Source organism: Rhinatrema bivittatum, chromosome 10 (genome assembly GCF_901001135.1).
Source record: "Rhinatrema bivittatum chromosome 10, aRhiBiv1.1, whole genome shotgun sequence".
NCBI classification, from domain to species: Eukaryota; Metazoa; Chordata; class Amphibia; order Gymnophiona; family Rhinatrematidae; genus Rhinatrema; species Rhinatrema bivittatum.
Genome location: NC_042624.1, coordinates 97,381,525 through 97,397,491, shown reverse-complemented (window position 1 = coordinate 97,397,491; position 15,967 = coordinate 97,381,525). Strand labels below are relative to the sequence as shown.

At 46.9% G+C, this 15,967-nt stretch overlaps 1 protein-coding gene across 2 annotated transcripts in view; it reads left to right on the top strand.

The window, feature by feature from the left end:
- The window catches only part of SRSF11 (serine and arginine rich splicing factor 11), a 147,824-nt gene that overhangs the window by 103,196 nt on the left and 28,661 nt on the right, over positions 1 to 15,967 (top strand). For both annotated transcript variants that reach the window (XM_029618373.1, XM_029618374.1), the window contains exon 10: positions 6,150 to 6,233. In XM_029618373.1, coding sequence (XP_029474233.1) covers positions 6,150 to 6,233 — 84 coding nt within the window. The remainder of the gene's footprint in view (positions 1 to 6,149; positions 6,234 to 15,967) is intronic.

Below are 15,967 nucleotides of genomic sequence, written 5' to 3'. Positions count from 1 at the left end.
CGGCCTCACGGGTGACCTTAGCTCGCTAGATCAAGGAAGTAATCAAGGCAGCCTACATAGAGGCAGGAAAGCCCTTACCCTTACAGGTTAAGGCTCATTCTACTAGGGCCCAGGCAGTGTCTTGTGCAGAAACCAAGCTGCTGTCGCCCGCCGAGATCTGTCAGGTGGCGACATGGTCCTCCTTACACTTCTCCAGGTTCTAATGCCTGGATGTTCAGGCCCGAGAAGACGCAGCCTTCGCAAGGGCTGTACTAAGTGGGCCACGGGCAGCCTCCCGCCCTGTCCAGGAGTAGCCTTTGTACATCCCACTGGTCCTGAGTCCATCTGGCTACACGCTAGGAAATGGAGAAATTATTTACCTGATAATTTCGTTTTCCTTCGTGTAGACAGATGGACTCAGCATCCCGCCCACGGCTGCCCCAGAGAAGGAGGACCTTGGGAAGCGATCCTTGAGATTAAGCAAATATGGGTAAGCCCAGTGCCTACCCCTAGTTCAGGACACCCACAGTTTGTCCGGTGTCTGCGTTAATTGGTTGAGTGCACTGGCGGTCTCCAGTTTTTGAAATCAGCTGAATTAGTTCAATCAAGTTTAATCAGTTTTAATCAAGTTATTTAAGCAAATATATATCCACAATGGCTTTTCGAAGAGAATACTGAAGAGCTGAGGTCACTGCAGGGGTATATCTAGGGTGACGTCAGCTTTGAAATCTGACTCAGTCTCCCATCTGCTAGCAGAAGAGCACATAACCCATTGGTCCTGAGTCCATCTTGTTTACACTACGGAAAACGAAATTATCAGGTAAGTAATTTCTCCATTATACAGTTTGGAAACATTTTACTATTTGGTTTAAAGACATACTGCTAAAGAGTATCAATAATTTCTGTCAAAATTTATTTTGTTTCAAAGCCTAGATTTTAGTCTAACCATAAGTACTCAGAATTCATATAACTATTTCAAATATAGAAATATGATGGACGGAATGCATCTATCCTCAAAAGTATAGTATCACAAAACAATCGCAAAGAGGCAGATATTTAGTGCTATTTAGCCTGATAAGTAGGGGCTGAGTGGCAGCTACTGAATATCAGACTATGTTCGGCAGCCACCACTTAGCCAAATATCTTGGGAGTAGGTAACGGGTGGATCAAGTCGGGGCAACTTATTTAGTTATCTTAACCGGATAAGTGCCTGTATTCAGTCTTAACCAGTTAAGTTAACCAAATAAGTTACACCTGCTGAATAGCAGGTCTAAAGTTATCTGGCTAATTAGAACTTATTTATTTGAGTGTTTTATATACAGTCATTCCGAGCTGCTGAATATCCTTTCTAAGTTATCTAGATAAGTTATATCCAGATAACTGGATTTCTTGGCCCAATAAGTATAGCACATACTGAGCAAACTTGAATTAAATCAAAATTAGTCACATATCTCTCTCAGTAAGATGGCACCCTACATTAATAAGACCACCAGAACAGCAGAAATACCAGAAAAATGAGTAATACTATCAAAATTTAAGAAGTAAGGTGTTAAACATAAATTGGATACTCCAGATTCATCATTCTCCATTGCAACCAAACAATAACATGGTAAAAACCTTTATATCATATCAATAAAGATAATCACAGGCATTCTATTCATCCATCAATAAGAAATTGAAAGCTGCTGTTCTCTCAAAAAATTCTGATAATTGATACAAGTAGAAAAATATAGGACTTCTGGTCATTGACAACATTACATTTTGTGAGACAATTCAATGAAAAGCAGGCTCCTATAGCTAGGACCTCCAGTGTAAAGGCCAGAAATTCCTATCTTTTCAATTGGATTTCCCAAATGACAGGGTAAATTCTTACTAGTGTCCCAAAAACTTGCGCTTAGGGAGAAATAATTTCAGATTCCAATCTCAAACTCTAGAGTAAAGTAATAATGCAACTTTATCAACTAACTCAAGAAGGAGGTTCGGAGAGAGATTCCCTTCAAATTAGCGAATATTTTAAATTCTTGATCAGACAGTTTTTTCTCAGACTCATTTTTAAACTCTATAGATAAGCTCTTAACAATGGAAGGTTTGGGCTTGATGGACTTAGATATGCCACACTGGGTGGCCAGTCCAGGTCACACAAGAATTTTACTTGTTTTTACTTTAACAGGTTTTATATTATATCTCCAGCGTGGAGTTTGGTGCAGAGTACAATAAAAATATCCATAATATACAATCAATAGAAACTTTAAACACACACCTATCAAACACATCATACAAAAAAACAGAAAAGCCTCAATGTATTCGTCAGATCCCCAATAGTTGATCTTTTTTTGCATTTCACTCCCAAGTATATAACTGCTGGTTTTCCAAGTCTTCCTGGCTAATAACAGGAAAACCTTAATACGCCACCAGGGAAAAAACCCATATCTTCGGGATGCCTTTGGTAAGACAGTCTTCCTGGGTTTCCTACTGAGTGCTCAGATTGCAGCACACCAGTTACATGTGGTATAATACCTGCACGAATGTGTCAAGAAGTTAAAGCCCTTGGTGGAGTCACTGGACTCAAGCAAGCTGGTATTCATATGGTGGTGCAAGATGCAAAAGCATATGAAAAGCACCTGATCCATTCAGTCTGAGGTATTTAACACTGCAAGCAGGAATTTTGCAGAGGCCATTGGGGCCATGAAGCATTGCTCGATTGCAAGCCAGTGGCTTGTGTGAGGACATACTTGATCGACTTGATGATTTTCCCTGTGCTAGGAGGGTAATCTGTTTGGAAACAAAGTCGAAGAGACTCTGGCTCAAATCAAGGAGCATCAAGTCGCCCTCCAATCTTTGTTAGCTGAGGAAGAGGACCAACCTCCGCCCTCCAGGCGTAAGTACTTCTGATATACATGAGCATTCTTTCTGTGATGGGCCCTCTGCTCCTATCAACATTATCAGGCCATTTCTAGTTTGCAATAGCAGCAGCTTCCTAACAGAGGGTGCCAAATGGAAACAGTATCAAGCAAAATTGCTGAAGCAGCCACAAGTAAAGCCTAGGCCTAGTTTTTGACAAATCTCCAGCCTGACACCCCACCACCTTCAGTGTGGGAAGTGTCCAGTACTAAGATCACCAAGGATTGGTGAACCATAAAAATTGAGGAGTGGCTACCTCTTGTGCTTATCTCTCCTCCCTATGATTTAGCACTTTTCAGTCTTTAATTTAGTCCTGCCTCAATCTGCCCAACTTCAACTGAAAGTGGTGTTGCTCCTTCAGCAGAATGTCATAAAACTCATACCTTCCTAGAAAAATGGTTAGGGATCCTTCTTCCAATACTTCCTAATCCCTAAGAAAATGGGGAAGGATTTTGATGTATCATGGATTTACAAAGATCAAACAAACTGCTGGTTCAGGAGAAATTCAAGATGAATTCCCTTCAAACAATTCTTCTGTTCATTCAGCTGGGGACTGGATGTGTGCTCTGGATCTCAAGGATGCTTTATGCTCACAACCCCATTCATCCATCTCACTGAAAGTTCTCAGATATATGGTGGAGGAGTTTTATTACTGATGGAAAGTTCTCCTCTTTGGCCTGTTTGCAGTCGTAAGGATGTTCACAAAGTGGTAGCTGCGCAGCTTCAACAATTGGTTGTCTGCATCTTCCCAACCCTAGATGATTGATTGGTGATGGGTCCATCCCCAGAGTTTTGGAGTCTCCCAAGAAGGCCATTTGTCTCTTCCAGCCTCTGGGGTTTCTGATCAACTAAGCCGAGATGAACCTCAACCCAGTCTAGAGGATTTATTTCATAGGTGTGTATAAGCATTCCTCCCAGATGAAAGGGCTGCAGTGCAAGGAGTTCATTGAAGGTGTTCCTGCAGCACCAGACTCTAGAAAGAACAGTCTTGGTCATATAGCAGCTGCAGTGTATGCAGTCACTATGATATGGTTGAACATGAGAGGTCTACAATGGGGTCTGATGCCAGTGGGACCAACTAAAATACCTATTTCACATATCTGTGACAGTCAAAATGAAATAGTCTATGCAGTGGTGAGTGAAACCATCGGTACTGTTTAGTTTCCAACACTTTTCTGTTACATTGGGACGCCTGTCATCTTTATGCATATCCACTAATCCCATTGATTGTGAGCACAATCCAGAAGGTTCTTCGGTATCATGTGAAATTGATTCTCATTCTCCTGTGTGCCCAAGGCAGGTGTAGTTCCCATACCTCATCAAATTTGTCTGTACAGCCTCTGAATCCCACTGGGGACTTCTGAGTCTCTCATCATACAGGAGGGAGGCAGACTCTACCATCCAAATTTGTCCTCTCTGGCCCTCATGGCATGGATGTTGAATGCACTGTTTCCTCTCTGCTCCTTCCAAAGGATGTAGAAGATATCTAAATTTTGGCCAGAAAGTCCTATAGCTTCAAATGGAAAAGGATTTCAACCTAGCGTCAGGCTAGCTCTTTGGACAGTTTCGTCTGTATTCCAAAGGATTTACTCCACTACTTGTTTTCCCTTTCTTCATCAAGGCTTATTACATCAATGGTGAAAGTTTATTATGTTTATTGGTGTACTTTAGTGCCATTGCTGCATACCACCAGCAGGTGGAAGAAGCATCAATCTCCATTCATCCTTTGGTATCCAAATTTATGAAGAGATTGTGCATTCCAAATCTGTTGCTAAACCTGCGGTATCACTGGTCATCTTAGCTCAGCTTATGAAGCTTCCATTTGAATCTCTGGAGATAGCTAGTTTGCAGTTTCTTACATGGAAAATGTAATGCGTAGTAGCCATCATGTCCTCTCAAAGGGCTAATGAATTATAAGCACTGGCCTCTTATTTCACTATACCTTCATTTTTTGCATATCAGGATGGTCTTGGCATATGCACCCTAAGTTTCTCTCTAAAGTGGTATCAGCTTTCCACCTTTATCAAGTCATTGGTGTTGCTGCACATAAAGGTGAGAAAACTGTTCACTCGGACTGCAAGAGAGCCATGATGTACTATTTGAGAAGGACTCAGCCTCATTATGAAGTTTCTCAACTATTTGCATCTTTTGATCCAGATTAGATTTGGAGTAGAATTAGCCAAGAGAATTTTATCAGATTGTCTAGTGGACTGTATTGTGCAATGTTATGTGCTAACTGGCTTAATTACTCTGTCAAGGCTCAACAAGCGAGAGCCATGATGACTTTAGTGGCTCACCTCAGTGCCCTTTAATTGAAAACATTTGCAAAGCCAAAATTTGGTTGTCTGTGCACACCTTTACATCCCACTACTCTCTGAACAGCATGTCAAAAGATGACCGTTTCGGGCAAGCAGTTTTGCATAGCGTGTTCACCAAATAGTCCACGTTTCATTGTTGGGACTGGATTGCTTTTTTAGTTCTGTTCCATTGTACAATCCAGGTTTGTGAATTTCCATGTATCAGGGCTAATTCAGCCCTGCTTGTCGATGGAGAAAGCAGGTTTACTTCCTTGTAAACAGGATTCTGTGTAGACAGGATGAAGTCAAACTTAATACTCACCTGCCTCCCTGGAGATTCAACTACCTTGCTAAAGCTTAAGCTCTAAAAAAGACTAAAGAGTTCTTGAAGCAATGCTTGCAGGGGAACTCCCACGCATGCTCAGTAAAATTTACTGAGCTCTAAGATGGGTCCATTCAGTGCTGTTTGATATCACCACCCACATGTCATGGCTAATTCATCCTATTGTCAATTGAGAACCTTATTTAAAGGTAAGTAAATTTACTTTATTTTATTCATTCCCTTCTCGACAACAACACTAACATGCTTTCCTATCCTGGTGGCCTATTAGGGGCTATACAGACATGTAGTTCTCTCCTGGGAGCCATGACAACCTGCTGTCCTCCCCTGTATGCCTGGCAGGAGCCATGCCAGCAATGATTCTCTCCCACCAGCCCTGTGACTAATCTGTATGCAGTTCTTTTGTGGTGGTCCAGCCCAACAGGGGCTGCATGGCAAAGATGCCAGCAATTAGATTTTATTTGCCTGGGTGAACAGGCTCCCAGGATTATTTTTAGATGTGATGAAATGGATGACTTATCAGTACCTGAAATAGATAATGTTTGTTTTGTATTTTTCTACAGATCTAACGCAAATACTATAAAATTTACCGTGCAAATTTTAAAAGTAAGTTTATTTTGTTTCTTCTAAAGGGATAAAAAGAGAGAAGAAAAGAAACGTTCAAAAACTCCACCTAAAAGCTATAGCACAACCAGACGATCTAGAAGCACAAGCAGGTAAATCGTATGCATCTGAATTTAAGAGAAACCTAAGATTTTCTTTCCATAAGGTTCTAAATTGCTGGGTGTGAACTTATAGATATGAATTGTGATTTGTCCCAATTTTCAGATCCTGAGGAAGAGATCATTCCCAATGAATTTCTTCTTTGCATTCTTGGCTTTCTGTTTTCAGGTGTATAGCTGATGTCACTTTCTGCTAATTAGAATAGCATTGCCTTTGAATGTCCCCAAAGTCTGTATATCCTGCAACAGATTAATTGCAAATTCTAAAACAAAAAGCAAGATCTTCACTTCTTACAAGAGCAATCAAACGTGTTCCACAGTTGAAAAAGGGAATAGGTTTCTTCTATTCCAAGGAAATCAGGAGGTCTCCATCCAGTTTTAGTCCTCCAGGAATTAAGTTCCTACCTGAAAGAAAAATTCAAGATGATCTCCCTGAGAATCATTTACATTTCTCTGGAGAGGGGAACTTGATTGACAGCACTAAATCTTAAGGATGCCTGTATTCATATACCTATATATACAAGATGCACAGGAAATACCTTTGTTTCTGATTGAATGGTTAGCACTACCAGTACTGAGTCCTTTTATTTGGTCTAGGAGCAACTCCAATAGTTTTCACGAAGTACTTGCTGATACTAGCAAGTCATATCAGGATGAAAAATGTTCTTTTTCCAGACTAATATAGAGAGTGTACTGCGATCAATCCAAGCAGGATATCTAACTTTCCAAAAATGTTGCAGTTTCTGAGGTTTGTAATACATTTGGAAAAATTCCATTTCAAACCATTAATTGGCATTTATAGGAGCTTTTCTAAACACAGATAGGGAAAGCATACCTTCCTGTGCAAAGAATGCAAGCATTGATATCCATAATTCAATTGTTTAAGCATGATTTTTCGTGAATATATTAGATCACATGATGGTTACGGTGCATGTGACTCCGTTGGCCCATTTAAACATGAGAAGAGTATAAGTTTCATTGGATTCCACATTTTGACTGGAATGTTGCACAAAAGTTAGCTTACAGATGCTCTAAGATGGTCATTACATTATTGGACCAAATCATCAAATCTACTAAGCAGTTCTTTCATTCTTTTCTTCAGAGGATATTATCCAAGGTCACATTTAAATGATTTGTGTGCCCAGAGTATCTGGACAAACTTGGAGACATCTCTTCATATCAGCCTTCTAAAATTAAGAGCCATATTCAGAGGGCTAATGGTTTTCAAACTGTAGTTGAAGGATATAGTAGTGCATATTCAGACAAACAATTAAGAAGCAATGCTTTATATAAATGAGCAAGGAAGAACAGATTTGGCAGTGCCATGCAAAGAGACCATCAAGATTTGGAATTGGGCCATACTGAGAATATACAACTGTGGGCAGTTTATCTTCTGGGGAAGAATAATATATTAGATGCTTTGCTTCATCTTCAGCCTCATGAATAGTCTCTCCATTGCAATACATTACAAATTCTATTTAAAAAATGAAAACTCCACAAATAGATTGGTTTGCCAGATGCTTTTGTAATACCATGGAAACAAATATTTGTGTGTGAATTTCTTCTGATACCACTCACAGCAAAAATATTAAAGTTGAAGAAAAAAGTCTAGGATTCTGCTGGCTCCCTATTGGCCTTGTCAAGTATGGTTTCCATGGCTTCAGAAATAGGCTATAACTCCTCCAGTTCATCTAAAGATTTTTCCAACTCTCCTAACTCAGTACAAAGGGACTCTGTTATATCCTAATATTCAATCCTTAGCACTCACAGTTTGGGTGTTGAAAATATAGTAGTCAATGAATTGCCTTTTTCCAAAGAAGTTAGGCACATTCTCCTAGGACAAGCAGGATGGTAGTCCTCACACATGGGTGACATAAGATGGAGCCCGGCATGGAAAACTTATTGCAAGAAACTTTGACTGGCACACTGAGCATGCCTAGTGTGCCAGTCCACGCAGGGTCTTCTTCAGTCTCTTCTTTTCCGCAGAGCTGTCGTCTTGCAGATGTTGAGCTCCTGTTAGTTTTGTAGGCAAACTACATTTGAGTGTTTCTCTATTTTTTTTCCTGTGCCAGGTCTCTCCTCTCTCCTCCCAGCCTTAGTTAGAGGGCATTGCAGTGAGTTGTTCCTTCTGTGCAGTCGATCCCTGACAGTGCTGTCCCCCGCTGGCCATTGACCGCTCGTCGGTTACTTTTTGAAATGGCATCATCAGGGTTTCGCCGGTGCCCCCCCCCCCATGTCCATTACAGACCCTCATGAGGGTCTGTACCTTGTGCCTGGGGGCATCGCACAATGTCAGGGGATGTCACGTTTGTGGCCAAATGACCCCCAAGGGTCGCCGCGTGCGCCCTTTGACAAAATGGAGAAGCTAATCGGCCCCAGGACATCTGGTCCCTCTGTATCAACATCAGGGGCGTTAACACCCCTGGGGAAAGGGGAGCCGGTGGCTGCCCGTCCCATGCTGTCTTCTCCACTGGGTCCTCAGGTCGAAATGGGCACTGGGGACTGGCCTGCTTCCATTTTCTCTCGTTCCAGGCCTGGGTCATCTCCATCTCCTTCAGCACTGGGGAAGAACTGGGCCAAGCACTATGGGAAATCAAGGAAGCACTGTCATCTGTCTCTGTCCTCACATGAGACAAAGCTTGGGAAGGCACCAGCACCTACCGAGATGTCCCCAAAGCGGCCCTGGCCCAAGGAGGCATTGCCCTCCATCGAAGCTGGAGGCCCGAGGGGAGTCCAGGTCACACCTCCTCCTCTAATTGTCCTTTCTTCTGCAGCATTTGAGGAGGAGTTAGAGCACAGAGTGCTGTTGGCGGTTGGACGAGCCATTGAGCCACCAGCCCCATCAGGGCCACCATTGATGCCAGAGCCTGTGCCTTCGGTGCTGGCACCATTCCTGGAGGTCTTGGACTTTCTCCTCTATGTGCTACCAACGCATCTGATGCCAGTGCCCTTGATGCCCTGGGGAGCACCAATGCTGTCCCCGACTGAGTTCATTCCCATTGCCGATTTCTTGGACTAGGGTGGGCTGTTGGGACTGATGGCTCCGCTTTTGCGGCCAACCCTACGGCCAGTGTTGACCAAGCCCCTATCAGTCTCCCAATGCCCTCTGTGCCTCAGGCCAAGGGCATAGTCCGGGCTCCCCGATCGGTGACGTGAGCGAGGATAACGCCCCATACGACCCATGGGGGATGACGTGTCCGAGGACCTGCCCTCTGAGCTGTCTCCTCCGGAGGAGAGGCGTTTATCCCCCTCCCAAGGACCTGATGGTTGCAGGCTTTGTACGGGCCATGGCGGAGTCTGTCCCCTTCCTGCTCCTGACAGAGGAGGACTCCCAGCATAAGATGCTGGAGATCCTCCAGTTTGTGGATGCACCTAAAGGAGGTGGTGGCTGTCCTGGTTCATCACTTGTTTGTCCAGCTCTGGGAACACCCCATCTCAGTACCCCTGGTAAACAGAAAGACCGATGCGGTGTTTCTGGTTCAGCCCACTAAGGGGTTTGAGAGGCATCAGCTCCCACACCAGTCTATGGTGGTGGAGTCCACCCTCAAAAAGGCAAAGTGTTCTCAAACGCATGCCTCGGCTCACCTGGGCCAAGAACACAGGGCCCTAGACGTCCTAGGGAGGAAAGTCTTCCTGCTGTCAGCTGTATATGAGCCAATATTCCAGGAATCTCTGGAAGCAAATCCAGAATCTAGTTGAGCGCCTTCCTCAGCAATTGCAGAAAGACTTCCTGAAGTTTCTCCAGCAAGGTTTGGAGTGCGACAAGCATTGAGATCCAGTCCGCCCATGATGTCTTTAAGATGGCAGCAAGGTTGGCGGCAACCGGCATCAGTACCCACCATATGGCTTGGCTCCACACCTCCAACCTCCATCTGGAGGTTCAGGAATGGCTTGCGGATCTGCCCTGTATCGTAGAGAATCTCTTTTTGTGACTAGATTAGCACATCTGAAGTATCATCATGAGACCCTCCAGCATCTCTCGGCCAGTACCTTGGATCAACAGAGCTTGGACAAGAAGTCCTCACGGCAAGGGTCTAGGAGCCCTTTTTACCGTCCAAGGAAGTACTACCCTCCGGCGGCCTGTATGCACATCCTCAGCTTCCATTAGTGTTGAAGACCTTCCTGAAGCTCCAGGAGACCATGATCCTCATTGCTCCTTTTTGGTCACGACAGATCTGGTTCTCATGCTAGCAAGATCTCGCCCTGAAGAAGATGATCAGTCTGGGGGCCTCCCCAGACCTTATCAGATAGGATCGGGGCAAGCTGCGTCATCCCAACCTCCGACCCTTATCCCTCAAGGCATGGATGTTGAAAGGCTGATTTTATATCCCTTGGACCTCTCGGATGTGATGTCCCGGGTCCTGATGGAGTCCAGGAGGCCGTTTACTAGGAAGTCTTACGGCCTAAAGTAGAAGAGGTTCTCCACTTAGTGTGAGAGTCACAGTTTAGATCCATTCTCTAGCTCCACCCCTAAGCTGCTGGACTACCTGCTACACCTCTCGGAGTCTAGCCTAAAAATCAACTCTGTCAGGGTGCATCTTAGTGCTATTGGGGCTTACCACCAGGAGATGGATGGCGGGCCTGTCTCAGTACACCCTATCATGGGGCACTTTATGCGGGATCTGCTTCAACTGAAGCCTCCCAGAGGCTCCCCCACAGTGTCCTGGGATTTCAGCATAGTCCTGACCCAGATTATGAAGGCCCCTTTCGAACCTCTGCACTCCTGTGACCTAAAGTTCTTGACCTGGAAGGTTGTCTTCCTACTGGCGGTCACCTCGGCGCACAGAGTCGGCCGAGGTGACAGCCGTGTCGTACTCGCCTTACACGAAGTTCTTTGGTGTCGTACTCACCTTACACGAAGTTCTTTCAAGATAGGGTGGTTCTGCGTACACATCCTAAGTTTTTGCCAAAGGTGGTGATGGATTTCCATCTGAACCAGTCCATCATCTTACCCACCTTTTTCTTTCAAAGCCTCATTCGCACCAGGACGAAAGAACTCACCACAGCCTGGATTTCAAGAGAGCCTTAGCCTTTTCCTGCAGCGGACGGCAGGTCATAGGCAATCCACGCAACTCTTTCTCTGTTTTGACAGAAACCGATTGGGAGTTGTGGTAGTCAAGCAGACCTTGTCCAACTGGCTAGCGGATTGCATCTCTTTCTGCTATATGCAGGCGGGACTGCAGCTGGGGGACCATGTCAAGGCTCATTCTGTCAGATCCATGGCGACCTCGGTAGCCCACCTGTGAGCGATCCCCATGGATGAGATCTGCAAGGCTACAAAGTGGAGTTCTCTCCACACTTTCGCCTCTCACTATTGTCTGGACAAGGATGGTCAACACGACAGCAGTTTTGGCCAGTCTGTCCTTTGGAATCTTTCAGTTGTAGAACCTAGCTCTTCCTGCCTAGGGCCCATTGTTCGGGTTTAAGCTATCTCCCTCTGTTACCAATAGCACCAGTGTTGTTGTGCCCATTGGCCCCTGGTTAGGTGTCTTTTGGTTTCTTTGTTGTTCGGGAGTAGCCTATAGCTAGGGATTTACCATGTGTGAGAGCTCCCATCCTGCTTGTCCTAGGGAGAAAGCAGAGTTGCTTACCTGTAACAGGTGTTCTCCTAGGACAGCAGGATGTTAGTCATCATGAAATCCACCCTGCAGAATTGGGTTTCTCCTATCTTTATTTTCCTAGCATGTAGCAGGTGGACTCAGGACCAATGGGTATAGTGTGCTCCTGATAGCAGTTGGAGACGGATCAGATTTCAATCTGATGTCAGCCTTAGTACATATACCCCTGTAGGACACCATGCTCTTCAGTATTTTCCGTCTCCATAGCAGTTCGGGACTCTATACACGCTTGCACAGCATTAGAGTATTCTAACCAAAGAAATCCAAAACAAAGAGAAAACTTACCTCTACAGATGAGCCCCGCTCTCCTGCGGTGATACCTACGGGTCCCTCCCCCAGTCAAGATTCCTGAGGTGATTTCCACGATCCCTCAGAGGTAGGCCTCGGTCCAGCAGGCGGTTCCCAGCATGGACTTATCCCCAGCATCGGGTGCGGCTGAGAGGCAGTGGGTGCAAATTCGAGCGCAGTGGTGAAGGTATTTCCCCCCCCCCCGCCCCCTCCACAGCCGGAGACCGGGAAACGCCGCACAAGGTAAGGTAGAAAACTTCTTAAAAGTCTCCTGTCTCCAAGGCTCGAATAGCCGCACAGATTCCAGCCTGTGTCAGTGCTACTGGGTTGATCAGCCCTATTAGGACTAGACCCCGGCTCGATAAGAGGGCCCTCCCACGTGGAGATCCTCCGAGGTGGTTGCCATATTGCCCGCATGGTCGCAGTCGCCATTTACATTTGATTGCCACCCTGTCCGCCGATTCGTTCTGCGCGCATAGAGGCGAGCCGCATAAGCAGCGACGTACGCAAGGGCGCCGGGCGCACAGCCACGCGCACAACTGTGCTGGGCGCATAAGTAAACCTCGTGTGCACAGTGGCGCGCGCATCTTTTTGAGCGCACATCCGACCTAAACGCACAACTTCAGCACACCTGGAGCGCATAGCCTCCCGGCGTACGCTTGAACACACAAACAGGAGTTTCTTGCAACACACACAAACCATGGCACCACTGGATAAGAAGCTTAAGGTCCAGGGCCTCTGCCCAGCACGAAGAGGCCATGGCCTTGTGTATACAGTGTGAGGAGGCCCTGGGTGATCCAGCCCAAGGTCCTCCCCAGCCGGTACTGGGATCCGGATCCACAGACAGTACACAAGATCTTGCTACCCCCAGCAGGAGCCTCCTTCAAACAGGGCTCCCTGGGGACGCAGCGCCTCTCAATTTAGACCCAGCATCTTTCTCGTGGGTGGAATTCTTCAAAGGCCTACATACCTTCGTCCACATGCAACCGGCGCCTCCGATGCCACAGCCTCCCGCAGAGGACCCTAATATCCTGGGACCCTCTAAACCCAGAGAAGTGCCTTGCCCACCCAAAAGCCCCAGCATTGGGGACACGGATACCTCGGATGAGGATCAAGACTCCCTGGAGGAAGGAGAAATCCCTCCAGGAACAGAACCCTGCCGATCCATGAGGCGGTTCTTCGCCAAAGACGAGCTTTCAGACTTCATGGCGGACAGCTTGAAAGAGCTCGCTATTTCAGGCACAAGTGCTACAAGGGATCCGAAGAAGAACCCTCTCCTCGAGGGACTCTGTCAGGCCTCCCACCATTTCCCTTTGCTGCAAGCTGTCCAACAGCTGATTGACCTGGAATGGGACTCTCCGGAGGCCACGTTCAAAGGGGGGTGGACCCTGGCAGCCGGGTATCCCCTGGATACCGCGGCCAAAGATCTCCTGGAATTCCCCAAAGTGGATGCCATGGTCTGTGCTGTCACTAAGCGCACTACCATCGCAGTTGAGGGAGGAGCTGCACTCAAAAAGATGCCTAGGACAGATGTCTGGCATCCATCCTCAAACAGTCATTCGACGTTTCAGTTTTGTCGCTACAGATCGCTGCCTGCTGTGCCGTGGTGACACGCTCCTGTTTATCTAAGACCAGAAACGCCATCACGCCCGTCGAAGCACTAGAACCAGCAGTATCATTCCTCATGGATGCGACCTCTGACCTGGTACGCACCGCAGCCAGAGGCGTTTTGTCTGTTGTGGCAGCCAGAAGACAACTCTGGCTCCAGAGCTGGTCAGCCGACACGACGTCCAAGACGAGACTCACGAGAATGCCATTTAAGGGAACCCTCCTGTTCGGAAGCGAACTGGAGAAGGTAGCCGACAAATGGGGCGAATCCCCACTACCGTGGCTATCGGAGGACAAGAACAAGAGAAGCCAGCGCCCTTCGCCCCGAACATCTAAGGTCAGGGGATCACAGCGCTTCAAACCGTACAAAAGTATATATCAATCATCTCGCCCCGCAGGCAGGGGCCATTCCTTTCGGAACAAGCACAACAAAAGGGGAGCCGGCTCTGGCCCAGGCCCCAGCCGCACCCCGCAATGAAAATCAGCCAGCCCATCTACAGGAAGAAGCCATAGGGGGCAGGCTTGCCCTATTCTACCAAAGATGGGACGAGAGAACTTCGGACAAGTGGGTCCTAACCATCATTCGAGAGGGATATTATCTGGACTTCCACAACATTCCTCTAGACAAATTTGTGAAATCTCCCTGTCACGACCTCTCCAAGAGGAGGGCAGTAGAAACCATGCTGACCAAATTGCTCGCCTTAAAGGCCATAACACCGGTAACCACGCAACAACAAAATACTGGGCACTATTCCATCTATTTTATCGTTACCAAGAAAGAGGGTACGTTCCGACCCATCCTGGACCTCAAGACCGTCACCTGAAGGTCCCTCGCTTCAGTATGGAAACCCTACACTCTGTCATAAGAGCGATACAGCCGGGAGAATTCCTCACATCCCTGTATCTGTCAGAAGCCTACCTGCATATTCCGATCCACCACGAGCATCAGCGTTTCCTACGCTTTGCGATCCTGGACCACCATTACCAGTTCCGGGCACTATCCTTCGGGCTAGCCACAGCACCTCAAACGTTCACCAAAATCATGGTTGTAGTGGCGGCAACACTGAGGAAAGGAGGAATCCTCCTCGTACACCCATATCTGGACGATTGGCTGATCAGGGCAAAATCCTCAGAGGAATGTCAACAGGCGACCACCAGAGTCAAAACTCTACTGGAGAACCTCGGGTGGATGGTCAACACGACAAGAGCTGTCTGCAGCCCTCCCAATCTCTGGAATATCTGGGAATCCGGTTCGACACCAAACAAGACAAGGTGATCCTGACTCCTACAAGGAGAACAAAGCTGATGAACCAATTGTGAAACCTATTAAACAGTCTTCGCCCCAAGGTGTGGGACTACCTCCAAGTCCTTAGTCTGATGTCATTCACACTGGAAGTGGTCCCATGGGCAAGAGCTCACATGTGACCCCCTGCAGCATTCCCTAATGTCACGATGGAATCCGATGTCCCAGAATTACTCCGTTCGCTTCCAGCTCCCGGACAAAGTTCGAACCCAGCTACAATGGTGGCTACAAGAAGACCACCTGAGCAAGGGAGTAAGGCTATCCTCGCCGACCTGGATCCTGCTCACCACGGATGCGAGTCTGACCGCCCAGGGACAATGGGACAAGGAAGAGTTGGGATGGAACATCAACTGACTGGAAGCACGGGCAGTCAGGCTAGCCTGCCTACGGTTCAGTCACTGACTCCGGGGCAAATCGGTCAGAGTCATGTCGGACAACGCCACAACAGTTGCCTACATCAACCGCCAGGGAGGAACCAGAAGCCAACAGGTGTCCCTGGAAATAGATCCTCTAATGGCGTGGACAGAAGCAAACCTACAAGGAATCTCAGCCTCCCACATCACGGGAAAAGACAACGTCACTGTGGATTACCTCAACAGAGAAAATCTAGACCCAGGGGAATGGAGGCTGTCGAACACAGCCTTCCAGTTGATAGTAAACCGCTGGGGAACACCAGCCATGGGCCTCCTGGCAAGCCGGTCAAACACCCAAGTTCCCAACTTCTTCAGTCGCAGACGGGAACCTCAATCTCAAGGGATCAATGCCCTCGTCCAGACCTGGCCACAGGAAATCCTGCTATATGCCTTCCCACCGTGGCCGCTACTGGGTGGAATCATCCACAAGATAGAACACCACAGGGGACCAGTACTTCTAGTGGCCCCGGACTGGCCAAGAAGGCCGTGGTACGCAGA